The sequence below is a fragment of the Belonocnema kinseyi genome, chromosome 6, assembly GCF_010883055.1.
Source record: "Belonocnema kinseyi isolate 2016_QV_RU_SX_M_011 chromosome 6, B_treatae_v1, whole genome shotgun sequence".
Lineage (NCBI taxonomy): Eukaryota > Metazoa > Arthropoda > Insecta > Hymenoptera > Cynipidae > Belonocnema > Belonocnema kinseyi.
This window is the reverse complement of record NC_046662.1, coordinates 124,230,377-124,245,047: the sequence shown is the minus strand read 5'-3', so window position 1 is coordinate 124,245,047 and position 14,671 is coordinate 124,230,377. Positions and strand designations below refer to the sequence as shown.

General features: G+C 31.7%; 1 protein-coding gene across 1 annotated transcript in view; it reads right to left on the bottom strand.

Annotated features, from left to right (window-relative positions):
* The window catches only part of LOC117175590, a 222,672-nt gene that overhangs the window by 198,216 nt on the left and 9,785 nt on the right, over nt 1-14,671 (bottom strand). Inside the window, exons 2-3 of the mRNA XM_033365298.1 lie at nt 11,055-11,226; nt 10,856-10,981 (exon numbers count right to left, since the gene is read on the bottom strand). Of these exons, the coding sequence (XP_033221189.1) occupies nt 10,856-10,981; nt 11,055-11,226 (298 nt within the window). The remainder of the gene's footprint in view (nt 1-10,855; nt 10,982-11,054; nt 11,227-14,671) is intronic.

The window sequence follows — 14,671 nt, the reverse complement described above, 5'->3', positions numbered from 1 at the left end:
AGAAGTTAAAAAACGGCAAGGCTGCTCAGTAGACAGTATCTGTAAAGTTTAAATCATAACAAAATATTAGAAATGAGCAAATATTGTTAATAAGATTTGAATCAGTTGAAAAAATAAAAGGGAAAAGAACTTGAACATACGTCAAATTAAAATACAGTGCAACCGTTCAAAAGCCCTCCCTTCTATAGCCCTTCCGAGAATCGACGCCGGAGTTTGCGGTTGTCACTCAGACGAGCACTCAGGCGTGAACAAACAAAAGCAGAGCGGGCTTAAATGGGTTAGTTCCCACCCACCGTCCGCCCCGAAATCGGCGCTATAGTAGAGTTTCACTTTATTTGGCTAAAAAAACTATTTCCAACAATGGTTATTCTTAACTTTTTAAATATTTTTATGATTAAACATCATTCTTATATTAATACGTACATTGAATCAACCTAGTATTAATTGTACAATATTTTGAAATTTAAAGGCATAAAGATTAATGAATTTGAGATTGAAAGCGTTAAAAAAGTGAATAATATTCCATGAAATTTAGAACATTATCAAGATAAATTTAATGAAGCCATGTAAATAAATATTTAAACTAAATTGATAATTATTTATTTCAAGCAATTCTCTACATTTATTTAAATATTTAGAAAATGAAGATGATTTCTCTAATTAAATCAATATGTAATTTCTTTTAATTCAAAAGAGATTGGAATATGATCTACAACTCTGTTCCCCGAGAGAAGATCTTACAGAACGACCAATTATGGTTTGCTTCGCGCAGCCCACTGTTCAATTTTTTCAAGAAGGCGGGATTTTTTAAAATGTTTCAGCCAGTCTGAAGTGAAGCTCTTCAAATTCCCTGGCGGAAAGTGGGTTTTATGTTTTCTACTACTTTTTTTTTCTTTACCGACCTTCGTTTGGTTCAACCTACTCCAGCATTAATAATCAGCATCTACGAATTTTTGCGATTCCAACGGTATATTACTTGCATAGGAAAGTTCAAACTTTGAAGAAGTTTAATGCAATAAACTTTAGCTCAATATTCGATTTGATATTGCTTACTTCCTCAATTTTCTAAATTTATGTACCAATTACATATCTTTTATAAGGGAATAATTGTCACATTCTGAATATATTACTTTAAATTGTGGGATTGCAGAATTATTATTTGTTACCTTTTAAATTATAAAAAGAGCGAGTGAGTGGGCACAAAATTTGGCGACGTCTTTAAGACATCGTTAAGACATCTTTACGATAACTTTACGATATCCTATGTCCATGCCGTTTCAGTGTCTTTGCCATATCGTAAAGACATCGTCAGATCATACGACTTATTTACGATATTGTAAAGACACCTTAACGACATGGACATATGATGTCGTAAATTTATCGTAAAGATATCGTAACGATGTCGTAAAAACGTCGCCAAACTTTGTGTCCATTGGGAGGATTTACGTTTTCTACTGCTTTTCTGTTTCTTTAGCGAATCAGTTTGGTTGAACTTACTCTAACAGGGGTCTTTTGTCCATAGGTACGTCAAAGTAATGAAATTTAAAAAAATGTATTCATGAAAAAATATTAATAATAAGAAAACATAAGTGCCAGCAGTAAAACGCCTGGACCCGGTATTTTGAATCATATTATTTTTAAAAGGAAGAATACTTATTTCCAAAATTTCCCTGATTCGGTTTAATCATTTATTCGGCACTTCAGCAAATGCAATTTTCTGTTTTTGTCCCTGTTCAAAATTTCGAAATTTAGATTTAAAACAAAACTCTTCTGACTGACTCCATAAAAATAATTCATATTCTAGTTCTTATGTGTTAAAATATTGTTTTTAATTCACTTTCCTGAACAAAGTGGTTGCGAAATAAAAACATTATTATGTTTCTTAATGAGTTCATAAATTAAGCTAGGAATGATACTATTCATACTTTAGGAATGGGTGTGCAAAATTATTTCAGGATGATTTTGAAAAGTGCAATTGTTTGATAAATAAACCAAATTTATCATGTTAGTTAATATGCTTTGAAATGTGGCTAAATTTTAGATTCTGGAATTTCCCAAGTTAAGAATAGCATTACAGCAACAAATTAAAGCTAATGAAGTAGACTCGAGTAAAATATACTTAAAAAATTGTTCGTACATAAATAAATCATGCGTAAATAGTGTAACGCAATTTTTCGTCAAATTCATGTTCAGGGGGTCCTAAATAATACAAAAATGTAGGGTGCCAGCTTCTGATAGTGTCCGGTTTCCCGGGGGTGAGGGTGGGGGTAAGCGCACTCCGCGACGTTATCTCTTACGAATTAATCAGTTAATTTGCAACTTTTTGCTAAATGACATGTATTTTTCTTTATTTATGTTTAATTAGTCATATTTCAAACAATGTTAGCGAAAAAGATTACGTGGATGATTAAAAAAGCCGGTTTCTCATTCGAATCTTACTCTAACCTATGGGCAGGTATCTGGAATTCCAGTGACAGATGCGCTATGCAGAAGACCTCAAAACCCATTCAAATGCAATTTAATGGATTTTTCCCAATGGGCACAAAATTTGGCGACGTCTTTAAGACATCGTTACGACATCTTTACGGTAACTTTACGACATCCTATGTCCATGTCATTTCAGTGTCTTTGCAATATCGTAAAGACATCGTCAGTTCATACGACTTATTTACGATATCGTAAAGACGCCTTAACGACATGGACATAGGATGTCATAAAGTTATCGTAAAGATATCGTAACGATGTCGTAAAGACGTCGCCCAGCTTTGTGCCCACTGGGTTGTTTCCTGGGTGACAGCTCTAAATTTGAACATTGTTTGTCAAAGCATAATTAGTTTTCTTCAAAATGCAAACTCTTATCGATAAAATCAAGCAATACAAACAGAAAATGTAATGTACACTCAGAAAAATAATTGGTTGACAAATACATTTTTTATTGGTTAAGGAATAGTTGTTTAGTACATCTAATCAGGATGTTGACCCCATTGCTAAAAAATTCAAGCGTAAGTATTGCTATACGTATATTATTCATAGAATAAGAATTGATGTAGGTCATGCGTGACTTTTAGAGGTTATCAACCGCACATTGATTGTTACGTCCTTACGACATCGTTACGATATCTTTACGATAACTTTACGACATCATATGTCCATCTGGCTAAGGTGTCTTTACGATATCCGATTAGCATTATTCAGTAGTCGAAAAATTATTTCTTCTGTCTTACGGTCACGGCAAAATGAAAACAAATTAGAGCTATCAATTCAACTCCATTTATTTTTAGAACAAAAATTAAAGCTTCGACGAAATTTTGGCATCCCTGCGTGCCATAGCAAAAATAAATATAAATACTTCTTAAAAAAATATTGTTTATGAGTGAAAAATATTAAAACAATAATACCTTAGTTTAAAACGATTTGTAAATGAAACAACAATCATTCAAATTTTGGAGTCAATGCGTGTCAATTTTTAGTGTGTCATAGTTAAAAATAGTTTATACGTTATTAAAGTTCAAAAAAAGTAAGACTCCAAACAATTATTGAGGATGAGTTAAAAGAGAAAGCCTCATGAAATTGAAGAGGCTTTTTTCAGCGTAAAAACTACATTATTAACGATTATGAAACCGTTCTAAGTGTTTTGGAAACAACGACGAACATATAACTAGGAGATAAATAAGGCGGTAAATCGTTAATGAAGATAAAGGCAGTATATAAAGTAAAATACAATGATTGGCCAAGTTTCCATAGAATTACTAATGAGGAAACGCGAACTTAAATTAAATTAAATTTAAAGATATCACTCAGTGGGCACAAAATTTGGCGACTTCTTTAAGACACCATTACGGCATCTTTACGATAACTTTGCGACATCCTATTTCCATCTCGTTTCAGTGTCTTTGCGATATCGTAAAGACATCGTCAGATCATACGACTTATTTATGATATCGTGAAGACACCTTTACGACATGGACATAGGATCTCGTAAAGTTATCGTAAAGACATCGTAACGATGTCGTAAAGACGTCGCCAAACTTTGTGCCCGTTGGGAAAGAAATATTTTTTTGTAACTAAAATGAGATGACATTAATTAATTATGCTTTGGTAAATTTTATTAATATTTAAAATTACATTTTGTAAATTAACAGAAATAGTTCGAAATTTGTTTATGAATATAGATTCAATAATACGTCTTTGATAAGTATTTTTTTCTGAAGCTAATATTTTAATATTGCTGAATTCGAAATCGAAATAGTGATTAGAATTCCAAGAGTGTGGTGACAAGCCTGTATTTAAATTCCCAATTGTAGAGTCTCTTTTATGTTTGGCAATTTTTTTAATGAACTTCGTAAACGTGCAGAGACCTTGTATATACGGCGACGTAACATTTAAATCAAATTTATTGTAAGTATAAATCCATTCATTTTTATTTTTAGTACTGTTATAAATTTCATGCACTCGCTCAGCGACAGTGTCATTAATTAAAGGAAGAGGATAGTTGTTAGATACTAATGTTTTTTTTAGTTGATTTAAATTTTCTTTTCTATATTGCACGTCACTCAATTTGACACATCTATCAACTAAACCTTTGATTAAACCAATTTTATGACCAAATAAATTATGTGAATTGTAATTGAGATATCTCCCAGAGCAAGACGGTTTTTTTATACCTGTTAGTTAGTGAAGAACCCTTTGAATCTTTAATTATTTGTAAATCAAGGTACCCAATGGGCACACAGTTTGGCGACGTCTTTACGACATCGTTACGATATCTTTACGATAACTTTATGACATCCTATGTCCTGAAACGACATGGACATAGGATGTCGTAAAGTTATCGTAAAGATGTCGTAACGATGTCTTAAAGACGTCGCCAAATTTTGTGTCCACTGGGTTGATAGCATTCCGCTTGATCTTGCTTTAGACTGTATCGAAGAAAAGCTCATCTTAAATCATAATTTAACAAAAATAACTAAGAATGAGCTTTAATAGCCACTAGAACTGTTTTCAGTGGCACTGTTTTCTCTTCCAATAACAAATTCTATAAACGGATATCAGGTTGTCCCATGGGTTCGCTCTTATCTACGGTAGTTTCTGATTTAGTATTACAAGATGTTGAAAAAAGGGCTCTCGATTTATTAGATTTCACACCCATCTTGTATAAAAGATATGTTGACGATATCATACAATTGTTCCTTCCGATAAAATTGACCTTCTTGTAAACGTGTTTAACAGTGTAGAGGAGAGCATAAAATTCACTCATGAAATTGAAATAAACAATTTTATAAACTACCTTGATTTACAAATAATTAAAGCTTCAAATGGTTCTTTACTAACTAACTGGTATAAAAAACCGTCTTGGTCTGGGAGATATCTCAATTACAATTCACATAATTTATTTGGTCATAAAATCGGTTTAATCAAAGGTTTAGTAGATAGATGTGCCAAATTGAGTGACGTGCAATATAGAAAAGAAAATTTAAAACAACTAAAAACAACATTAGTATCTAACAACTATCCTCTTCCTTCAATTAATGACATTATCGCTGAGCGTGTGCATGAAATTTATAACAGTACTACGACTTACGACATCCTATGTCCATGTAGTTAAGATGTCTTTACGATATCGTAAATAAGTCGTATGATGTGACGATGTCTTTACGATATCGCAAAGACACTGAAACGATATGGACATAGGACGTCGTAAAGTTATCGCAAAGATGTCGTAACGATGTCTTAAAGACGTCGTCAAACTTTGTGCCTATTGGGTATAAATCGGGACAACAGATTTAAAACAATCACAGAAAAAAGTAAAAAATTGATGCAGGTAAGAACTGCAACTGAGGTGAGGAAAATAATTCTGAACTCGTCAACGCAAAATGTAACTGACAGATGGGACAGTCGTAATTGTCACTACACCTCGAATAAAAATGGAGCGATTATACGATGAAGGATTATCCAGGCAAAGTTATAAATCAGAAATTATCTTCGAGTCATGTGAAGTTTATCTGGCAAGGTTAATTTTTTTCCAGTGAATCTTTCACCTGGAATCGATGTAGACTTTATCTTTAATTTTTCCCATGATCGTTTGTTCACTACTCGTACCCTCGCGAGATCACAAAAGAAAAAATACAATGCGATAGCGAAATAAACTTAAAATCTTACGTTATAGATTGCAAAATGATGCGGTATATAATGTTAAAACTTGCAATGTACGATATCACGATTTTGCGCTATAATTATGCGATAATAACCATATATAGCGGAGGAATTAGGATATATATTGTATTTCATGCGATATAGTTTTCGTAGTGTCGGAGGAGCTTAAAAACTAGAATTGTCGAACATAAAAGAGATTGTACAGTTGGGCATTTAAATATAGGCTTGTCACAACACTCTTGGAATTCTAATCACTATTTCGATTTCGAATTCAGCAATATTGAAATATTAGCTACTGAAAAAATACTTATCAAAGACGTATTATTGAATCTATATTCATAAACAAATTTCGAAATATTTCTGTTCATTTACAAAACGTAATTTTGAATATTAATAAACTTTACCAAAGCATAATTAATTAATATCATCTTATTTTAGTTACAAAAAAATGTTTCTTAAAATCTTTAAATTTAAAAATATAATTTAAGTTCGCGCTTCCTAATCAGTAATTCTATGGAAACTTGGCCAATCATTGTATGTCACTTTGTATACTGCTTTTATCTTCATCGAAGATTTACCGCCTTATTTATCTCCTAGTCATATGTTCTTCGTTGTTTCCAAAACACTTAGAACGGTTTCATAATCGTTAATAATGTAGTTTTTACGCTGAAAAAAGCCTCTTCAATTTTATGAGGCTTTCTCTTTTTACTCATCCTCAATAATTGTTTGGAGTCTTACTTTTTTTGGACTTTAATAACGTATAAACTATTTTTAACTATGACACAAAAAAAATTGACACCTATTGACTTCAAAATTGGAATGATTTTTGTTTCGTTTACAAATCGTATTATACTAAGGTATATTTTTTTAATATTTTTTACTCATAAACAATACTTTTTCTTAAAAGTATTTATATTTATTTTTATTATGGCACGCAGAGATGCCAAAATGTCGTCGAAGCTTTAATTTTTGTTCTAAAAATAAATGGAGTTGAATTGATAGCTCTAATTTGTTTTTATAATGCCGTGACCGTAAAACAGAAGAAATAATTTTTCGATTACTGAATAATGCTAATCGGATGAAGAATATATCTTCTTGCGAAAAGTTTAAACCTATGTCGTTTGAACGTCGTAAGGACAATTGTTAACGTAGTGGAATTTTAAATATTCTTTAAATATTTAATAATTCTATTAGAATTTAGAGTGAGTCCATTTCGTTTCAGTGTCTTTGCGATATCGTAAAGACATCGTCGCATCATACGACTTATTTACGATATCGTAAAGACACCTTAACGACATGGACATAGGATGTCGTAAAGTTATCGTAAAGATATTGTAACGATGTCGTAGAGACGTCGCCAAACTTTGTGTCCATTGGGGAGCTACTTGTAACATTGTCTGATATTTTTTTATAAATAAAAAGTTAATGCGTACTTTCATCACAACCTCTATTTATTCAAAACTTTTTTTTATATTCACTACTGAATAATGCTAATAAAGTAAAAAATATATCTTCCTGCGAAAAGTTTAAGTCAATGTCGTTGGATGTCGTAACGACTTCGTTAAGTTGTCGTTAGGACTTTGAGCTGCAATTTGGAGTTACTTTTCTCTTAATGAAATTTAAAATTTTCTTTAATGGAGTTATTTAAAATTTAAATTTGAATATATTTTGCGGAGACCACCTCTAATCAAAAAAGAGACTTTCTTTTATTTCTTTGAATATTGATGCTATTAGACTTACGGCGAGTGAACTGTGGTGCTGCTAGTTTGTACACATTATCTGAGATATCGAACTAAAATGTAAATATATATTTCCTTTAACACCTGTGGCGAGTGAAATACGTATTAATGTTCACTCCTAAATACGGCGAAGCAAATAACAAGTATATGTGTGCGCGAAAAATTTCAGTCTATGTGGTAAAGTTGTCATAAGGATTTCGTGAAAATGTCATGAAGACTTTTGACCAGAAGGTATAGTACAATTTAGAGCTCCTTTTCTCGTAATTAAATTTAAAAAACCTCGAATCAGATTGTTTAAAATTTCAATTGTAATGTATTTTGTGGAGACCTCCGTACAGTAAGGAATAAAACATACGCTGGATATTAAGTAATTAAAAGCGGAAATATCCGATCTTAATTACTAATTATTAACATCTAGATTTTGTATTAATGATATCTGAATATTAAAATTATTACTTACCTCCGACTTTCAAATTAAATTAAGCGAGCCTCTCTATTAAACCTAATTTGGTTATTCATTACGAATCTTTCATTTTTATTCCTTTTTTTGTGTCTGAGTTTCGTTGAGAAACACAAATTTTTGGGAATGGGTTACGGTGTTACATTTTGTAATACATTCTTCTATCTTTTGCAATAATTGAAAATTAATTGTGTACTTCCCTATTACATAACGGAAATACTATTCAAGTCTTATATCGCGACATCTCAACGATGTCGTACAGATGTCGTGCAGAATTTGAGCTAGAAGATACAAATTTGAGTTCTTTGTTACGTAATGAAATTAAAAGAACTCTTAAATTAGTTTAATTCAAATTTGCTCCAAAAATTTTAAAATTTATCTTAGAGACACCATGCTAAAGCAGAAAGTGAAACCTACACAAGAAAGTCGGTAATCAATAGCAAAAATATGTAACGCTAATATTTAAGTATTGAATTACATAATTTTATTTAATGATATATGAAAATTAAAATTATTAAGCCTAATTAGGTTATTTATTTTTTTACTTTTTCATCTAATTTCTAATGTTAAGCATCAATTTTGATCAGATACTCAATTTTTAAGAATGAGCTGTGGTATTAAGTCTTGTTCAAGAGTCTTTGCACTTTTGCATGCGAAAAGCACATTTCATACGTCACAAGGGAGTCCTTGGGATATTTTAAAGATGCCATTCAAATTCTCAGCTATGCGTAATATTTCATAACTGAATGCTTTATAACATAATTCAAGCGCGTTCAGTGGCGTTCAGACGCGGATATGCCGAGATTACTATATCTTTCTGTATCATTTTTCTGTCTACGTTTCACTAACACTGGAACTTACGGTACTAAATCGGGATGTCCATTTCCAAATACCAATAAGCACGTTAAAAATCAACTTTAAATTTTTTCTTGAAGAATCAAGTCTAAAATTTGCCTAATTAAATAAAATATAAATTATATAATTATTCTTATAATCATGATTTCTTCAAACTGATTTACAGGCCTTGCACCAATTCTTCTAAAAAAATTTCGTTAATGATAAAAAATTAAATGAAACAGCCAACTAATCAGTGTTTATAAAGCAAAACATAAGCTTAATTTATTTAAACCTGTTAGAAGATTGACAGGCTTTACTTAACTGGTCACATATATTTATATCACTAAAAATCTGTTGTGAAAATAATATGTATTGTGCTGCTCACATTATTCTCGACGCTGCCCTGTCGTACCTCACAATAAACATATACTTTCTGTAGGCATTTCTTATTTTTGTGATGATAATAATTAAATTTCTTAAACTTCAATAAAACTAAAAAATAACATTTAAATATGAAAGCACATAAAACTTCTTTATGGAAAACAATGTACAAGTATCTAAAGTATTATAAGTAAGCCGGAGACGCATATTTGATTAGAAAGTGAATAAGCTTTAGTATTTCGAGGGCTAGAATTGAGAGGGTTCAATCGCAAATAATGGAATGCTTTATAATGTTGTGTCACCGCAGCATCATTGATTTTCAGAGCACGTTTCGATTCAGGATTTTTGAAGTTTGTTCGTCAAAAATTTTGAATTCTTCGAGAGAAATAATTGCTGCAAAATTTAAATTTTCTGTGTCAAAATTGAAGCTTTTTGTTGCTTGTCAATCTTTGACCAGCACTTTCTTGCTCTTGGTTATCTTTTTCAAAGTGCTCTTTTTGCGATTCAATAGAGTTAACCAACAGCTCAAGAGTACTTTATTTTCTTTATTTTAAATTCAAAAATAAAAAAGTTATGTAACTTTTCATGTATAAAAATCAGCATTTATGGGGACCCGCCGCACCTTTGATAAAGGTTTTCTCGGAACAGGATGCTTTTTTCAGGATGTTCGTTCCATGGTTCGATAAAGCCTAACATTACCTCCATTTAAAGTGAATTAAAAAACTAGAAGCAAAGTGAACCAATAACCTTTAATATAACAACCTTTCACTGATATTTAACAAAATTCTGATAAATTATAACGAAAACTTAAAAAAAGTGAAAAATTGTTATTAAAATGATTTGTTAATGTCTACTATTATAAAATGTTTCGTAAAATTAATCTGTTATATAATTATTGAATAGATTTCAATATAGAATTGTGAATTTGTGGAATTATTATTTACAAATGAGACATCAATCATAATCAAGTAATTTAACACTAGAAGGGCCGGAAAAATCGCATACCTAGAAGGCCTGAGGGTCAAAATTGGACCCTAGCCACATTTTCACAGTTTTGAGCAATTTCGCATAGATACTAAGATTCCAATCTTTGGAAAAGTCATAAAACGTTAGAGCCCTAAAAAAATGTTAAGGGGGCAGCAGCGTTTTGATTGTCAAAAAAGTTCAAAATGGACCCTCCGGCCCTTCTAGTGTTAGATTAATTATATAATTTATTACTATACAAATCTCATGAATTATTAATATTTGGAAATAAAAAATTATTCTTTCATTATTGAATACTTACGTGCTTTCAGAGCCATTGTTGTTGCATATCGCTTTCTGTCACTAGATCGTCGTAGAAAATTACTTATAGCTTGCTCAACCCTCTTCTGTGTTGCCTTCTCTTTTATATTGGCCAATAAAATTGTATCTGGATCAGTAAAGTGTACATTGCGTACTTTTAACATTTTATTAAATACTGCAAATTAGGTCATTAATCATACCTCGGATACTTTGTCCTGTCACTGTTGCTCTAAACTCCAGTTTATTTCCTACGCGTAGAGATCTCCCAGTCCATGAAATTTCCTGAGATAATTGGTCTGTCAAAACCAATCTTACTGCCAATCTTGCAGCCTCTTTAATAGTATCACCTCCGATTTTCTTCAAAGTTTCTATCTAAAATGCGGAATATTTCAAATCCTTACAGATAAATCATATTAGCAGATTACGCGCCTAGGAAAAAATATACAACCGGAGGTCACTTTCAGATAATGTACGAAATTAACTATTTTCTTTATTGTTTTTTGTACAGAAATAGTTTTTGCAACCGTATTTTGATTTTGAATTTTGATTTGTTATTTAAGATACGTAAATTCCAAGACATGCTTGTTGTTTATATTTTTATGAATCATATGAATAATTGTTTAATGACAGTTAACTTTCATTGCATCTATCAAATGCCTGAAGTTCTGCGAGCATTAAGAATGGCGTTTCGGGAAACATTGGAAGGTTTTTATTTTAATCACTCGTCAGTGCCCTGCCAAGATTTCTGTTGTCCTCTAGTATGCATAATGCCTTGTCTATTTTTTCGTCTATTTTGTGTATCGTAACTTGCTAAGGGCGAACTAAAAGCACAATTTCTTTTATAAGTACATTAAACTCATAATATTATACGGTACTTTACATTGTGCATCGAAATTCTCATCGTTCGAATAATGAAAATCTTCAATAGTTCTGCTGCCTAGAACAAAATAAAAATATTATAATATGCACAATAGGGTAGTCCAAAAACACTTTTATCATATAGGTCAACAATTCCCCCATTTTTTTCCAAATCCGAAAGACGAAAGTCCCTATTTTTTTCGATATTAATTTTAATAGATGCTGGTTTTGAATGAAATTTTTCCATCAAAATTGCATGGGGAAAAATAACTGTTTTGTCTTTTCGGAATAACTTTTCAGGAATTGGAAAAATGTTACGGGAACGTATAGACGAATAATTACATGTATCAAGCATACGGTTTTAACTCCCCTAACACACCCTCACGGTGCTATCCTTATTATCCTTTTTATTCTAAACATTATTTCTATTGCTTTGTGAAATATTTATCAACTTTGGTTAATTAATTTTAAAGTATTTAAACAAATTTCATTTGTTGACCAAATGTCTTTTTTCAAAAACTCTAGAAAATTGGTAAGACTGGTCCTTTTTAGTTTAATCTGAATATTCTCTAAAACGCGAATATCTTTTCTCTTAGGCGCCTTTTCAGTCTTCTTTGAAATATCCGAATTATCTGCAAGATATACAATATTAGACACTTTCTCTGTGAATTGAAAAGAAATCTTTTGTCTATTTATTCATAAAGAATGAAAAGTTCTGTGCGTGAAGAGGATGAAAGATCTGTGGATCAACTGAATTAAGGATTATAATTATTATATAAAAAGTGCAATATCTTAAAGCTTTCCGAAAACTCACATTCAAGTTCAGAAGTACCCATTGGGCACAAAATTTAGCGACGTCTTTACGACATCCTTATGACATCTTTACGACAACTTTACGACATCCTATGTCCATGTCGTTTCGGTGTCTTTGCGATATCGTAAAGACATCGTCAGACCATATGACTTTTTTACGATATCGTAAAGACACCTTAACGACATGGACATAGGATGTCGTAAAGTTGTCGTAAAGATGCCGTAACGACGTCGTAAACGTCGCTAAATGTTTTGCCCACTGGGTATTGTCATCTCCCTCATAATAATTAGAATCTCGAGCAGGCTGTCTACTTGAATTATCATATGATTGCTGCGTACCTGCACAAAAATATACTTTTATGCAAACGTCTAGGTATTTGATTTATATACACAAATTACTAGGCATGTGAAAAGTGAGATTTTTCAACATACGAAATTGTTTTTTTGTTCGAAATCTGCCAAAACCTATTGCCGTGAGATATTCGCATAGAAATTTTGGTACGTAGAGTCGGACTTTGCCGGTAGACGTAGATACTTCGTTTGAATTATTGAACATCATCTCAAAGCTTAAAGTAATTTTGAATTTTTTAAATCTTCTAAATATCACACAAATTTATTGAAATTTATTCTAAGAATAAGAGATGTTCAATTGCTATTTATAACTGAAAATTCACCAACTCGACTTACAAATTAAATTTGGTCAAAGAGTTAAATAGTTTTAGTATTGAATATTTAATTTATAATTACTGATTTTAAATTAACAGTCAGATATTTCTAAATATTAAGTAACTGTTCTATTTCTTATTTGAAAAACTTCAAATTGCATGGTTTAAAAATGGAATTTTTTGGACTGGAATTATATTGGAAATTTAATAAAAGGCGCTTACATTTGTTTGACTAATTAACAAGACTTTCCAATTAAAAGAGTTTAATTTTTAGGGTAAAAATCTGGAGATTCTAAAATTGTGAACTGATACCGGATCGTCTTGTACAATCAATTATTATTTACCTTTCCAATCTAAAAGTGCTATCCAATTAAAAAAATTAATAATTGATTCATATTAGTAGATATACAGGGGGGTTTCGGGACCACGATTCCTACCTTACCGGCATCGAGAAGCTTCAACATGTAGTGGTTCGTGTCCGTACTAAATTTTCTGGAAAAAGGGTTCGTGTCCGTGCTAAGGTTTGAGATCTTTCTCGAAGGATCCTGATGACGTCACGGTTACGCAATAGTCTGTAGCCAAATTCATGTAAACAGGTTTAAGGTTATCACGTGCATGTGTCAAGGTTAAATGAGAAAAACAAGGATGATTTATTACTTCCTGACAAATAAGACGTTTGGTAAATGCACAAAAGATGCAGGTGTATAGGTGGAATTTTATATGGAGAGCTACGTATGGCATCCTGTTTTAAATATTTATTTGATTTATTGCTTCCTGATAGATGATACTTTAGCTAAAAAATCCTGCCTTTATTTGCTTAATGCGTAAAAGATGCAGGTGGATAGATGAAATTTGATATGAGGGTTATGGAATGGCATCCTGTTATGCTTATTAAGTTTGATTTGAAAATTCCTGATAGATGATGGTTTAAGTAAAAGTTTCTGCCTGTGAAAAACATTCTTCTGCAGTCTAGAATCTGCGAGAAAAATAATTAGAATTAAAAAACTATATCCACAAAGTTAATTAAAGGCAAAAAAGGAATAAAAAATCATTTCTTATGGTAGATCATATACTCAGGCATGCTTGTCGCTTTATTCTAGTATCAAGTAGCGAGCGAGGACCGGAGATAACAGCTACACGCGTTTAAACTCGCAGAAACATTCATACATCAGCAGTCTGAAGCTGCACACATTTCATTATCCTATGATATCGTTCTATAGAGAGATCACTTCTTTTTACAGCTCGCAATCGTTCGCTTTTGTATTCATTCTTTTCCATATGCTACGTCCGTCAACCTATGGACGAGGTATATGTAACAAGATAATGAAAACAATTTCGAGACTCGAGAGAGAGATTATAGACAGGATGAATTTAATTCGAGACCTTTCATGGACGTTTAGTAAATACCAAAAGTACACTGCCCGACGTTTATCGCTCCTTATGTCATGCAACGATATTCGAGCTGAGGTTGCATGCTTTTT